Source organism: Colletes gigas, unplaced genomic scaffold (assembly GCF_013123115.1).
Source record: "Colletes gigas isolate AHSC1104 unplaced genomic scaffold, ASM1312311v1 Colletes_gigas_Sc00001, whole genome shotgun sequence".
Lineage (NCBI taxonomy): Eukaryota > Metazoa > Arthropoda > Insecta > Hymenoptera > Colletidae > Colletes > Colletes gigas.
Window position 1 is genome coordinate 4,304,206 of NW_025106630.1, and position 14,305 is coordinate 4,318,510.

Sequence of the window (14,305 nt, forward strand, 5' to 3'; positions counted from 1 at the left end):
TATGTTCTTGTATTATTAGCACGATGCTTATTCTACCATAAACTTCGGTTATCGTTCCAAAGTAAACCGTAAGAAGATAGTCGAGTACGTTCGATAAATCGTTTATTGGGTGTATAGATCGGTACAAAGATGCTTACATAAGAAATCATGGACCTTTACGTGTTACAAATTTATAGAAATTTATAACCGTACGAGCACCCGTGTAAATATAATGCTCGACGATACGCGGTTCGGAAATACTAAATTATCGTACGGTTGCCAAGGAAAGATATCCAATTCCTGGAAAAGTTACGAAAGAGTCTCTTGCCTTCGTTGCCTCTAGAGACAGCCGATCGATCGAATTTATTTAACGAACAGCCGAGTCATGGAGAAAATAGCGAAGGACGCTCGGGGGTTTCTCGTCTAACAAATAATAGATAGCGTTGCGATGATCGAGAGAACCATTTATCTTCCGTGAATCACGGAAGGAAAGGAAAGAATAATGACAAAACGCTTACCTTCCCGGAGGCCCTCGAGTTGCATAAGAGAACACCGGCAGCGTGGATTCTGTACTCCTTGTCGAGCTGCTCATGCTGTCCTTGAATTTTCCTACGGGCAAAACGAATGGAAAATTACGCCTTAAAAAACATTATTCTTTCGTTAATGTCCCAAGGAGAAATGCCTTTCATCTCGCATGAATAATTGAATGATACCAAGGTGGTGTAAGGCTTCGTCGAAGAAAAAGCTTTGCACGTTTCTATCGAATGTACGTTCAGTGTTCAGAATTTTCGAATGTTATTTTTCTATCGATCGGAATTAATGGCATTTCTATCGTAATACAATTTACGTGCAGTCAGCAACCCTAAGTACAGTCGTATACACTTATAATTTTCTTTCTCGACTTTCACAGAATGTTTCTTCAAATATATTATCTTCTTCGATGTTGAAGTTATAATAAATACTTCTGTGTTACTTGTTGTTTAAAAATTATAGTTGACATTCTGAACTCCGTAACTTTTAGTAAATTATAGCAGTCATTAGAGTGAAGTTGCAATTAATTTCTATTTTTAAGTTGTATAAACAGAAAAGAATTAGAATTCCCCACTGACCATAAAACCAAACAACAGATCCCGTTTTTAATTTTTTAAGCAGAGTTATAATAAATACTTCTGTGTTACTTGTCGTTTAAAAATTATAATTGACATTTTGAACTCCGTAACTTTTAGTAAATCATAGCAGTCATTAGAGCGAAGTTGCAATTAATTTCTATTTTTAAGTTGCATAAACAGGAAAGAATTAGAATTCCCCACTGACCATAAAACCGAACAACAGATCCCGTTTTTAATTTTTTTTTGTATCAGCAAGCAGATAATATCATCGAAGGATTACAATAGAAACATATCCAAAGGTTCATTGGACGCTTTAATTCGCACGATTTAAAATCCCCAGTTAATTAGCGGAATGGCAAAGTTACCGAATGCATTAAGAAGCAGGGATTTGGTTGCGTCGCGTTCGGTTCGCGTGAGCTCACCCTTTCTCGCGAGAAAAAAAGGAATTAAGCGTTAAAGCGAGCAACCGGGGAAAGGACGACGCCGTCTGCGCCAGCGGATTCTTCCAAACGGTTTCCGCCCGGTGATTTAGGAATCGAAAAAGTTTCACGGATGGACGAACGTCTCCGCGGAAACTTCGGCAATTACGCGAGAGCAAACAATCTTACGAATTCATGGCGCGAGCCTGCCACGTTGACTTTGAACGCTGGCAGTCAGCGTTTTATTTTTCCAACGACACCTGGATCCTCTTGTTTTCGACTTTCCCCAAATGAAATATCTTCTCGCGGTTGGCCGGATCGATCGACGCGTGCAAGATGCTTCGAGAACGAATCGACGAACTTTGGGGATGAAAAATTTTCCTCCGGATATAAATACTTCTCTTTGGAGTGAAGTTTCACCAAGACTCTCTGTCGCTAAGCGAAATGTTTTAAGAACGGGACATCCTGTTACAAAGAGCATTTGAGCCCAACACAGGTAGCTGGCGAAAGTTTCTAGCAATCTAAGCATTTTTAGGTCCATAATCAGGTACTTTTGCGACCAGAACCATCCCCATAAACCTAGAGTTAACCTGCCAGTTAAACGACCAAAATTTCCCCAAAATGTTTAAACATTTAAGCCACAAAATCATTCCTGATCCACCCTCGTCACAACCGACCGATAAGACTTCATCCATCTCACCCTTTCCACAAAATAACAGCAACCAATCGTAATCTTTACCAAACCGAGAAGCGTGGAAACTCGACTCCGTCAATCAGATAGCATCCAACGCTCAGTCAGAGTAGATTCTAAGAGTCTCGTCAGCTACCAGCTTGATTTCTTGTAAATAAAAGTGTTAACGAACGTTACATTGTCTTTGCTTCTCCAAGCAACCCCTAACTACTCACACAAATTTAAGCAGGCGTGTAAGGTACGCGTACAAAACACTCTCGCTGTTTTGAATCCGGGAAATTCTGGCCCTGAATTTTACTACGGCTCCAGGAACAATGGAAGACGAACGCTTCTAAATTTGTGATTTAACGCGACAATTGGCGTGGCAGGAAATATGACACTCGTCCTGTCATCGCGAACACCCACGGGGAATACAGCGAGGGCAGGTGGAGCTAGATTGTTTAGGGATTTCAAGATAAGCTCGCGAACGAACCGCGCGATGACAGTGATACATGAGTCTTCGGAACGGTGGATTCACTCAGTCTTCGCGAAACGATAATGTCGCGTCGTTCCGCGGCTCGTTATATTTATCACGTCCATTTGTAATGAAATTACATAAATCTATCGTTACACGATACTTCGTGGATCCAAGGTTCTTCAGGGAAGTTTGAGATATTCGCATCCGCGAGACGACACGCTAAAAAGAAATTAACGCGCGCAAAGTCGAACGAAATAAAATTCGTTGCGAAACAACTCGAAACGTTCTCGTTCCGGTTTCTAACTCGCGGCACACTTCGATTATTCTCGTTGCACGTTACACCCGCGTCTTTATTTTCCCCGGCGCGGAAAAAAGAGGATTGCAGGGGAACGAGCATCGAGCGCCCGTTCCGTGAATAATTCTCTGCCTGCAGCGTTCCGTTTCCGCATTCAATTTCTCGTTTCCCCGGTCGGGAAAAGGGATCGTCAATTATTGCGTTGTTCCTCGCACGTGTTCCCCGAAACGCGACGCAATATCTCGCTTGCGGAGGTTCGCGAAAGGGGCCGGTGGAGCACGAAAGAAAGCTCGGGGTAAATAATTCGTACCCCCCTCCCCTTCCTCCTCCACCTCTTCGCCCCGGAAACGCGGAAATTTCGCGGTACGGCGATCTCGTAAATTTATTATTGCCGTATAATCAACGAGGCGCCGCCGCCATCTGCAAACAGGGCCGAAACGCCGCGAGCCACGGAGAGGAGTTGCGCAAACAGCGTCGAAGCGCGAAAGAGGCGACGAGAGGAGAGTAAGAATCACGGAGCTTTACATATCGCTGACTCGAAGCTTTTTTTATCTCAAGGTGTCGGAGACACTTAACTTTACGCGACGCCCCGGGCCCCAGCGTCTCGCGAACACCCGTCGGCGATCCTAATTTTCGGGATCCAGGAAATCCGCGTGCACCAGTTAGCCCCGAATCCCGGCGCGTTAGATTTATCGTCGACGAAAGGAAATTGGATGCTCGTCAGCGACACTCGTTACGAGAACCGGCGGTGATATTTACTGGGGAGGGGGAGGGAAACGAGTTAATGGTTCGTTGTACAGAAAGTAGAAATTAGTCTTCTTAACCCCTTAACGCTCATAGTTTTCGGGTTAACCAAGAATGATCAGTCTTCTTTATTGGATTTGTTTCTAAAAATGCGGTTTTTGTTAATTACAATGTTGTATCCAACGTATAATTTGAAGGAAAACAAATATTATCATCCCTTAAACCATTAGATTAAACAAATATCGTTTTTCAAAGCAGTCAGACTCGGGCATGAACGTTAAGGGGTTAAGGAGGGAAACCACTGTGACGACTGAAAATAAAGGCAATTTTCTAGAATTTTTTGGGTGTGACTATGGAAATTTTACTAATAAATGTTTAATGTTTCCGAGAGTACGTCTCTTGAACTATTTCTTGTAAAAATTTTGTATGAAAGTATTAATTATTATAGACATAATAGGAACCAGCGTGAGAGCCCTCCAAAAATTTGTAATTTTTCACAAGAAATCGTGCAATTTTCTTAAATTATAAGACAGTAGCTTCAGTTGTGCATAGATGGATTTTTGAAAATAATTGTTTATTACGAAATGATTGAACTTTGAAGGAAAAATCTCAAAAAACTGTAACAAAATCAATATTTCTTTTAACATCACGTCGAAACTAATTATTCGATCGAAAATTCTGTATGTGCAACTGAAGAGAATAGTATTAGGAACCACTGTGAGGGCTGAAAATAAAGGCAATTTTCAAGAATTTTCTGGCCGTGACTATGGAAAGTTTTCTGATAAATGTTTAATGTTTCCGAGAGTACGTCTCTTGAACTACTTCTTGTAAAAATTTTGTATGAAAGTATTAATTATTATAGACATAATAGGAACCAGCGTGAGAGCCCTCCAAAAATTTGTAATTTTTCACAAGAAATCGTGCAATTTTCTTAAATTATAAGACAGTAGCTTCAGTTGTGCATAGATGGATTTTTGAGAATAATTGTTTATTACGAAATGATTGAACTTTGAAGGAAAAATCTCCAAAAACTGTAACAAAATCAATATTTCTTTTAACACCACGTCGAAACTAATTATTCGATCGAAAATTCTGTACGTGCAACTGAAGAGAATAGTATTAGGAATCACCATAAAAAATTTTAAGTAAATCGGATAAAAATTGACTGAGTTATTGAGTCGCCTAGTTTGAAAAATGTGGTTTTCGTTTTTTTTGTAATATGCCCTTACAAAAAGGCTCAATTTGACTACTTGGTCTCCTTAACGCGACGAAGAAGAAATTTGCATCTTTGTTTTAGTAGATTCTATAATTTTAAAGTAAAATGCTCAATGATTTTGTTTTCAAAACAGAGGTGATCCATCTAAATATTTCTTATGCAAGTTATATAACAGCAAAAGAGTGACACTGTGTGAACAATCTTTTCGTTGCAAGATCATGTTAAAATAAATATAAATAATATGATATAATATATCCTCCAGTTTGGGATCATCTTGAGAAATATAAAAACGAATCTAATAATGTAAACCAAATATATTTTTCCCAGTAATACAATTTTACAGTATCAAATAGATGACATAGATACAAGAGTTCGAAGAGTCGACAAATGTTAGGGTAGTTTTGCGCCCCAGAGATGCGCGTCGAAAACAGCGAGTAATAATCGCGCGCACGGACGCGGCTGTAAAGTTGCGATGCATCTTGATGAGAAACTCGACGCAAATATTGGGCCGCGAAGTCGTTAGGTCTAATTACAGTAGGAAAACAATTAATCGGGACGTATTTTACGCGAGAGAAAACGATGAAAGTTCGCCGTTTCCAGTTCGACTAGGAACGAGTCGCGCCGGAAGCTACGCGAAACTGCATAATTCCACGGTAGTTTGATCAAATTGTTAGTTCGCCGGAGGACAGGCGCTAATAAATCTTGAACGAGTTAATCCTCCCTCCCTTTTCTGGCTTTCGGAGAGGGGGACGGGAAAGGGAAGTCCCGGGGCAGAGTTCGTGTTACGGGAGTCCAGTGCCAACTTGCAAAATATATTATTCGAAAGCCACCACCAGGGAAAATGGATGTTTCCTTAGAGGACTTTTTCTTACGGGACGTTTCGATAGTTTCGTCGGTAGCTTCGAGATTCGTCGACACCGCGGAGCGGCAAAAGCTTTCAATGGAATTATTCTTCCGATGACGCACGCAATACGCTAGCAATTTATTTCCTTTTCCCGATATTGCTCTGAATTTTTTGCCACGTGTGACGCTTCTCTTTCGTGTTGTGCTCGATCGTAATAAATTCATTTGTCTAAACGTCGATTTTTAAAATCAATGAAACGGAAATTAGTTTATGAATGAATCAAAAACTTGTATACGATGTTCGCGAATAAAGTTTGATCTCTGATGAATTAAAACGAATTGTGACTGGATCATTTACGATAAACAAAATAATTAGAATGATAGAAAACATCGTACGAATGATATATGAGATGCTCTGCTTGTTCGATGCGTTTGTCTGACTATGTCCGTGGCCATTCTACTTACGATATGGCGTGCAGCAACTCTTGCCTCTGCTTCTCCTTAACTTTCACGCTGCCCCCTTCTGCGAGCGCGACTTGCAGTTCTCGTTGAAGAACTGCCAATTTTCGGCGTTCGCCTTCCAAAAGCAGAGAGGTAACCTGTAACAATGAAGTTTGAAACTGATATTAAAAATCAATCAAAATATATATTTACGAAAGGGGCTAGAACACGAATAAGAATATCATCGTTTTTCAAGACGGATAAAATTAAAAGTAAAATTAGCTCGTATGTGACCTATCCATGATAGTGTTTGTTACACGAACTGAAGTACCGACATCGTGAAAAATCAATAGTTGCTCAGCGCACCCTAGATTTTAGGGTGTTGACTCTGAGAACACTATGTTCGACCCCAATGCATAGGTTGGTAAGGATAGTAAACGTAGAAAATTCTATCGATCATCCATTTTCATAGTTTTATCACAGACGAGGTATACGAGTAGACCTTGCATCCAATGTATTTTTTCGCCCCATTTTTATGGGGCTCTAGAGCCCCATTGACATTTTCGTGTCACTTGCAAACATTACCAACAGATTTAGAAATGAATTTCAATCCCTGTGTCAACTCACATGTATTTATACACACACTACAGCTGTCCATCAATACTAATTCAGTGAATAGTTTCTCGACTGACCGCCATTCATGAGAATGGGCCACGAAAGTCCTCAAGATGTAAGGTTTATATTAAAATAGAAATTGAAAAATTTTAGAGACACGAAAGCAAATGAAATTTGAAAAATACAAGCAAGGTCTTACAATTAGAGTAAATTCTTGTATCTGTCCAGTCCTTCGAATGTTTTCTTATTCCTTAATTAAATACTTATAACAAAAAATTGCAAATCGATTCGAAGTTACGAGAATCCCAAACGAACTAATAATTACCTTTAAATAAAGTTTCGTTTTAGCTTTATTTCCCGTTACGTGAATTTTCGAATTCGGATTCGACATTGATTCATCGTCCGCTTTAGTTCACAATCTGTCATTTTATTCTGGAACAATGGACGAAACATTCATCATGTCGTGTTCAGCTAGCATCGAGCTTTAAATTGATGTACAATTAATAACACCTGACGGCACACATTAATTATCAAGCTGAGAAAAACTTTACGCGCTTATAAAGTCGATAACTCCACGTACAACAAGCTGATGGATTTAATGCTACAGAGAAATTTATTTTTAACGCAGGCAAGGTGTAAATTCGAAGCGATACTTTTTTGGAAGATTCGCCTCCTGTTTGCTCGTGATCATCCACGTTGCACATTTGAAGCGAAGATTTATTCAAGTTCTATAATTTAAAGTCTGTACTCTGAAGACAGGTTCCGCAAGTTTATTGTTAAAAACGATAAAACTAGTTTTAAAATCGAAACGTGGCTTTTCTGATCGAATCCGTCTAAAGTTGCACCTGTGACTTAATTTCGATTGCTTCGAAATAATTATTTCTCTCGCTATCTAGTCTTAATTCCAAACGCCAACAGTGCAATTGTGTTATTCTCTCTCGAACTGATAACGTTGGTAGTGGCATTGCTCGCAACGTCTATTCTACGCCTTGTCTATGTTTATGGTCGCACGAAACGCATACAGTTCTCTTTTTTACCGATAACCAGTCATACTTCTCGGTCGATCATGCACCAACAGCTGATAGAAAAATCCCTGCGGTAAAAATTCGACCAACAGCCAATATCTCTTTCATTTTTTTATCGATAGAACGGTTCAACGAATGGCGCCAAATTAAAGAAAGACTCGGAATCAATGACTCTTAGATTAAAACTCTTAGATTTTAAAATATACGTCTTGATTTTTGCATTTCGAAACCACAGCTAATGGAAATTATTTATTTAATTTAAAGGTGCTATTGATCGTACAGTTAATGTATGCAATCTGCTAATTGCAATTAATATATGCAATTATAGCTCAATCACTATTAACACAGTGGTTGGACGACCTCGTCAAACCCAAGCAAGCGTTCACGCTTTGTAAGGCTATTTGCTAGAATTCTGATTCTGTTAATAGGGTCATTACGAGCTGGTTTGGTTCTGTATGTTGTCGGTTTGAATAGAAGTGCTGGTCAAATTAATCTTGGGAGTGCACACGTGGGAATTCTGAACAGTCGACGACACATTATTCCGCGATATAATATTTTAAACGCGAAGATTAGGTTCCCAGTCTTCCACGTTCAAGCGTATTGATCGTCGGTTTAGCTATAGCCACCGTTCATGCTAATATACAGATTGACTAATCGCGAATGCTGCAGTCTATCCAGCAAATCGATTTCTAAACGAATGACGTATCTTTGTTTTCGTCCTTTGTACACAGTGTGGAAATTGGGGTAACTCGATTACGAGCCAACGTTTCAAACGAGGATGGTATTCGTTCGAACCAACACACATAAAATACCGATTGAAATAATTGTGAGACACTTGGAATCATAATTGAGGAAGCTAGAGAACGTTGGTAAATAAATTCTACGTCCAGCAGAATTAACGTCCGATTGAGCAACGTGTGTATCCACCCTGAAGAAATCCATGATGGAGGAACGGAAAAGCGATCTTCCAAGAAGTGCCATATCGAGCATGAAACAAGGATCACTGAGCGTGGCTGGTGCAAAATTTACCTTCCTGTTTAAACCGATAACGATCTGTTTCTCTCTTTCTCTCTCTCTCTGGTCGTCTTTTCTTCGTATGCGCCGCGTACAGTAATGCACCAGGCGTAGGTGCATCCACGTTCACGTGTGAGCGTAGGCTCCTACGTAGAACACAGAGATCCCGCGTAGATATATTCGTGGAGATAGGAGAACGAGCGCCGTAAGACGCAAACGCGCTCCGATCTGAGAGCGAGCCTGCATGCGAATGCGTTCCATAATTGGCTGAAACCGCTGGAACTTCCTACGATTATATGAGTTATTATTCTTGGATTATGCAAATTCGACGGTGAATCGAGATCGACCGAGCTCGCGTCTTTCCTCTGGACTCGCGATGATGCTCGGGAAACGGTCACTAAAAATCGTTCGACGAAACGAAACACCACTATATAATACTATAATTCGTTTTGTAATTTTTATAAAAAGAATATATCTGGATCAATAGAACAATCATCACACGTTTGTATAAAAGCATTTATTGATATTGATGTTTAGCGAGTTGAGAATATTGTTTTCACCTAAGGTGCAATCGATAAGTATATTATTACTTTGTTATCAAAATAGTTCCAGTTTTATGGATGATTCTGTAGATACAATTGTCCCATATATAATTCATACATATTTATATATTTGTGTCTGGATATGCGTGGTTGTGAACATTCATAATACACGGATCATATCCATATCCAGACGCAAATATATAAATATGTATGAACTATACAGGGTGTTCGGCCACCTCTAGCAAAAATTTTAATGAGCGATAGTAGAGGCCAAAATAAGACGAAAATCAAGAATACTAATTTGTTAATGGAAGCTTCGTTAAAAAATTATTAACAATTAAATTCAAAAATTTCAAATCGTTCTGGAAAAATTATTTTCGGTCGCGGGGGTCAACTACAATCATTTTTGGTGAGTACACATACCTCCGAAATCCTATCTACTTTCGAGAAAAAAAATCGAGTAGGTGCTGAAATTTTTCGGCGAAAAAAAATTTTTCAAATCGTTTTAAAAAAATTATTTTCGGTTGCGGGGGTCAATTACAATCAGTTTTTGTCATTAGACATACCCACGAAATCCTGCCCACTTTCGAGAAAAAAAAATAGAGAAGGTGTGAAATTATTCGAGAAAATTAAAAAATTGCAAATCGTTGTGGAAAAATTATTTTCGGTTGTAGGGTTTAATTACAGTCATTTTTCGTGAATAGACATACCCCCGAAATATTGCGCATTTTCGAGAAAAAAATTCAGTAAGAGCGGCACTTTAAACGTTAATAACTTTTTAACGAAGCTTCCACCAACAAATTGGTATTCTTGATTTTCGTCTTATTTTGGCCTCTACTATCGCTCATTAAAATTTTTGCTAGAGGTGGCCGAACACCCTGTATATGGGACGATTGTATCTACAGAATCATCCATAGAACTGGAACTATTTTGATTGCAAAGTAATAATATACTTATCGATTATAGCTTAGGTGAAAAGAATATTATTACTTTTCTATCAAAATAGTTCCAGTTTTGTGGATGATTCTGTAGATGCAATCGTCCTATATATAATTCATACATATTTATATATTTGTGTCTGGATATGCGTGGTTGTGAACATTCATAATACACGGAATATTGTACTGCCAAAATGGGCTGCGGAATTATTAATTCAGAAACGACATCCCTGTGGCTAACGAATTACAAAATTCTCATTTAGGACCTGCCGCCAAGAATTATGAACGTGAATTGATTAAAACAGAATATCGAACGTACGTCACAGATTTACAGGAATAAATAAAATCCTCACAATTAGTACAAAATTAAGAACGTAAGAAACAAAGTAAATTGAAAGTGTTTGCTCTTTGCCTCATTTTCAATTAGTCGATGTTTGACAATGTTGGAAGTACATTGCATGTTTTTACAGCAGTAGCGAATGTGCTGTAAACGCTAGACGAAAATTGATACAAAATATAGAAAATTGAACATTTTGTAACTTTCATTTCCGTCCACTATCGCGTTCCCAGGGGTTTAAATAATAAAGTCTAAATCATCGTAGATAACCACGGACATCGGCTGTTCGAAAGTTAACCGCCAGAGTCAGGCTATATCGACAGCAGTCAGGCTATCGAACCGGTTGGTGCAACTGATAACAGCTCTTCGATCAACTTGACGTGAAAATTTGATGTCACGATAAAGTTACGTAGATTACCGGGTAAGGCAAGTGTTGCCTAACTGTAACAAATGATACGATATCGCAGTTTGTTGCCAGTATGTAACTACAGCCTGTCCACGGATTTCTTTTCCCGATTGTTGAAATTTTACCCCAGAGCCTCCATCTCTCCTCTCCCAGAACGACGTTTCTCTTAAAATCTTAGGAAAATAAAATTAATTACTTGGCTCTTATAGCCATCTAGAATATTAAAAAAATTATAATTATTATGTTCCGTTCGAAATTTTTAATGTTAATTATACAGGATGTCCGGCCACCCCTGGGAAAAAACTTTAATGGGGGCTTCTGGAGGCCAAAATAAGACAAAAATCAAGAATACCAATTTGTTGATGGAGGCTTCGTTAAAAAGTTATTAACAATTAAATTCAAAAATTTCAAATCGGTTTGGAAAAATTATTTTCAGTTGCAGGGATCAATTACAATCGTTTATAGTCAGTAGACATACCCTGGAAATCCTAACCATTTTCGAGAAAAAAATTCGAAAAAGTGAAATTTTTCGACAAAATTAAAAAATTTAAAATCATACTAAAAAAATTATATTAAGTTACAGGGCTCAATTACAATCACTTTTGGTGAATAGACATACCCCCGAAATCCTACCCACATTCTAGAAAAAAATTCGAGAATGTGTGAAATATTTCCACGGGAAAAAAAATGTCAAATCGTTATGGAAAAATTATTTTCTGCTGCAGGGGTTAATTACAATCATTTTTGGTGAATACATATACCCCCGAAATTCTACGCAGTTTCGAGCAAAAAATTAAGTAAGTATAGAAATCTTTCGGCGAAATTTAAAAATTTCAAATCGTTTTGGAAAAATTATTTCCGGTTGCGAGGGTCAATTACAATAATTTTTGGTGAAGAAACATATCCCCGAAATCCTGCGCATTTTCGAGAAAAAAATTCAGTATGGGCGGAACTTTAAACGTTAATAACTTTTTAACAAAGCCTCCATCAACAAATTGGTATTTTTTATTTTCGTCTTATTTTGGCCTCCAGAATCTCCCATTAAAATTTTTCCCTGTAGTGGCCGAACACTCTGTATATTCATCGTAATTTTCTACGAAAATCATTGACGTTATACGCGAAAGGAAACTATATTGTGTCGTGACAAGGTTTTTATAACCATAGCTCGGGTTACAAATGAGATTGGGCTTCATTTTGTTTGCTCGAGCCGTCAACGTCATAAGTAAAAAGAAATCAATTAGTTGGGTATTAGAGTCGTCCAAAAAATTATTTATTTACTTTATCCGTTTTCTTTCTAAAAAACTCTGTAATCTATTAGCACGTTTTTGCTTCGTTTGTTCTTTTTAACTTTTCGCGATTCGTTGTGTCAAAAATGAAGTGAAATATGGTTGTTGAAATTTCTCGCGGTGCCCACGGTTCTTTTCTTTTTCAAGGTCCACCTGCGGTTTCCCTTTCGAGTAATAACATCGTGTCATAGAGCGTTGTGCCACCACGCGGTTATCCTGCCACGCTGATTCGAAATCTTCGTTGATTGCAGTCTCTCGCAATTTATACACGGTTTGCCGGCCGGTTGCCAGGAAATTAGTAAACGCACCCGATTTTACGATAAATTGGAACAATGTTCGCGCGCAATAATACGCGTTTAGAACGCGATGGTTCGCGATGCGTTAAATCTTCGTTTGCGTGGATCTAGTTAGATCCTTTTAATCAAATTTGTCGCACTCGACGTGATCGTTTTCGACAAATAGTGTATCTATTTTGAGTATCACGATATGGACTATAAATCAAGTTAATCGAGCTCATTTTTATTTGAGGTACTCGATCACTGACACAAAATTTCTACTTCCATAGAGAATTTTCCTTCCAAAATAATCATGATGCCATTAAAAAAACTCACTTGCATATATAAATTAGGCTGTTTCCTAAATCAGACCCACGTGCTTACAGTTTTAATTTTAACGAGATACAGTTTTCTCGTGCAACGATTTCCCGCTTTGATCCGTCGTGGTAAACACGGAACCGCGATTCGTTTGGACAGGATGTCTGTCGAAATATGTGTAAGTTTGTGCAACTATGGGCCGGTCCTGCTTATTAAAGATCTACCCGTGATACGAGGCTGATTACGAAGTGCTGAGTTATTATCCTGTCTGTCGTAATCGGACATTCTTGTTAGTCGGGGAAAAAAGGATCCGTTACGCTCGAGACGACGCTTGCAGCGAATTATATTTTTAATAAAATGCGTGCTCGCGCGACGTCGCTCAGCTGTCGAGCAATCGGAACGGCCACGCTTCGCGAAATGTTATCTTATTCGCGAATTTCAACCGAAAATTAAATTCTTTACTCGTTGTAACGTTTCTAGAGTTCTGATAATAAAGAAATCATCAGCATCGTTAACATTATTTTTTTCCCCCCACCCCAGCTCACGTTTATTACGACGCGTTTCTCTTTTTGAACTTTTTGCTCGCTGGCTTAAATCGTTCACAGAGATGTCCAACTCATCGGAACCATGTAGCGTTCAGAAAAGTTACGACCTATTCGAAAAAGCAGCGTGAGTGACATTTACGACACTCCACGTCCAATTACATTAGCCGCCGAAGCATATCTCGTTCAATTATACAGTTTCTTTTCGTCGTCCGTGTAAGCGTCGATTTTTTGTCCCATTTACTTACCACGCAGAATATCGAATTTCAATGCGTGAGCGGGCGGCCATCTTGGCTGCTGGTTTTCAACCTTTTCAAACTCAAGTTCGTTAACTATCGAGTAATTTAAAATATAATCCATTATTTAAAGAAATATTTTATTTACAAAATATTGATCGAATTTAAGTTTTATTTTTATAGAATTTGCTAGGATGATTCTTGGACAAAAGTAATCAGAGAGACGTTTGTTTCGATCATCTTGACCGCTCGTTTTCAACCTTTTCAAATCAAAGTTCGTAAACTATCGAGTAATTTAAAATATCGTCAATTATTTAAAAAAATATTTTATTTACCAGATATTGATCAAATTTAATTTTTATTCTTATAGAATTTGCCTTGATAATTCTTGGACAAAAGTAATCAGAGAGGTGTTTGTTTCGATCATTTTCAACCTTTTCAAACTCAAGTTCGTTAACTATCGAGTAATTTAAAATATAATCCATTATTTAAAGAAATATTTTATTTACAAAATATTGATCGAATTTAAGTTTTATTTTTATAGAATTTGCTAGGATGATTCTTGGACAAAAGTAAT

The 14,305-nt window shown here is 38.2% G+C and overlaps 1 protein-coding gene across 1 annotated transcript in view; it reads right to left on the bottom strand.

Moving 5' to 3' along the window:
* Positions 1 to 267: 267 nt before the first annotated feature.
* LOC122397697 overlaps positions 268 to 14,305 on the bottom strand; it is a 96,211-nt gene continuing 82,173 nt past the window's right edge. The window contains exons 3-5 of the mRNA XM_043397043.1: positions 6,219 to 6,352; positions 498 to 588; positions 268 to 402 (exon numbers count right to left, since the gene is read on the bottom strand). Of these exons, the coding sequence (XP_043252978.1) occupies positions 343 to 402; positions 498 to 588; positions 6,219 to 6,352 (285 nt within the window). The 3' untranslated portion in view covers positions 268 to 342. The remainder of the gene's footprint in view (positions 403 to 497; positions 589 to 6,218; positions 6,353 to 14,305) is intronic.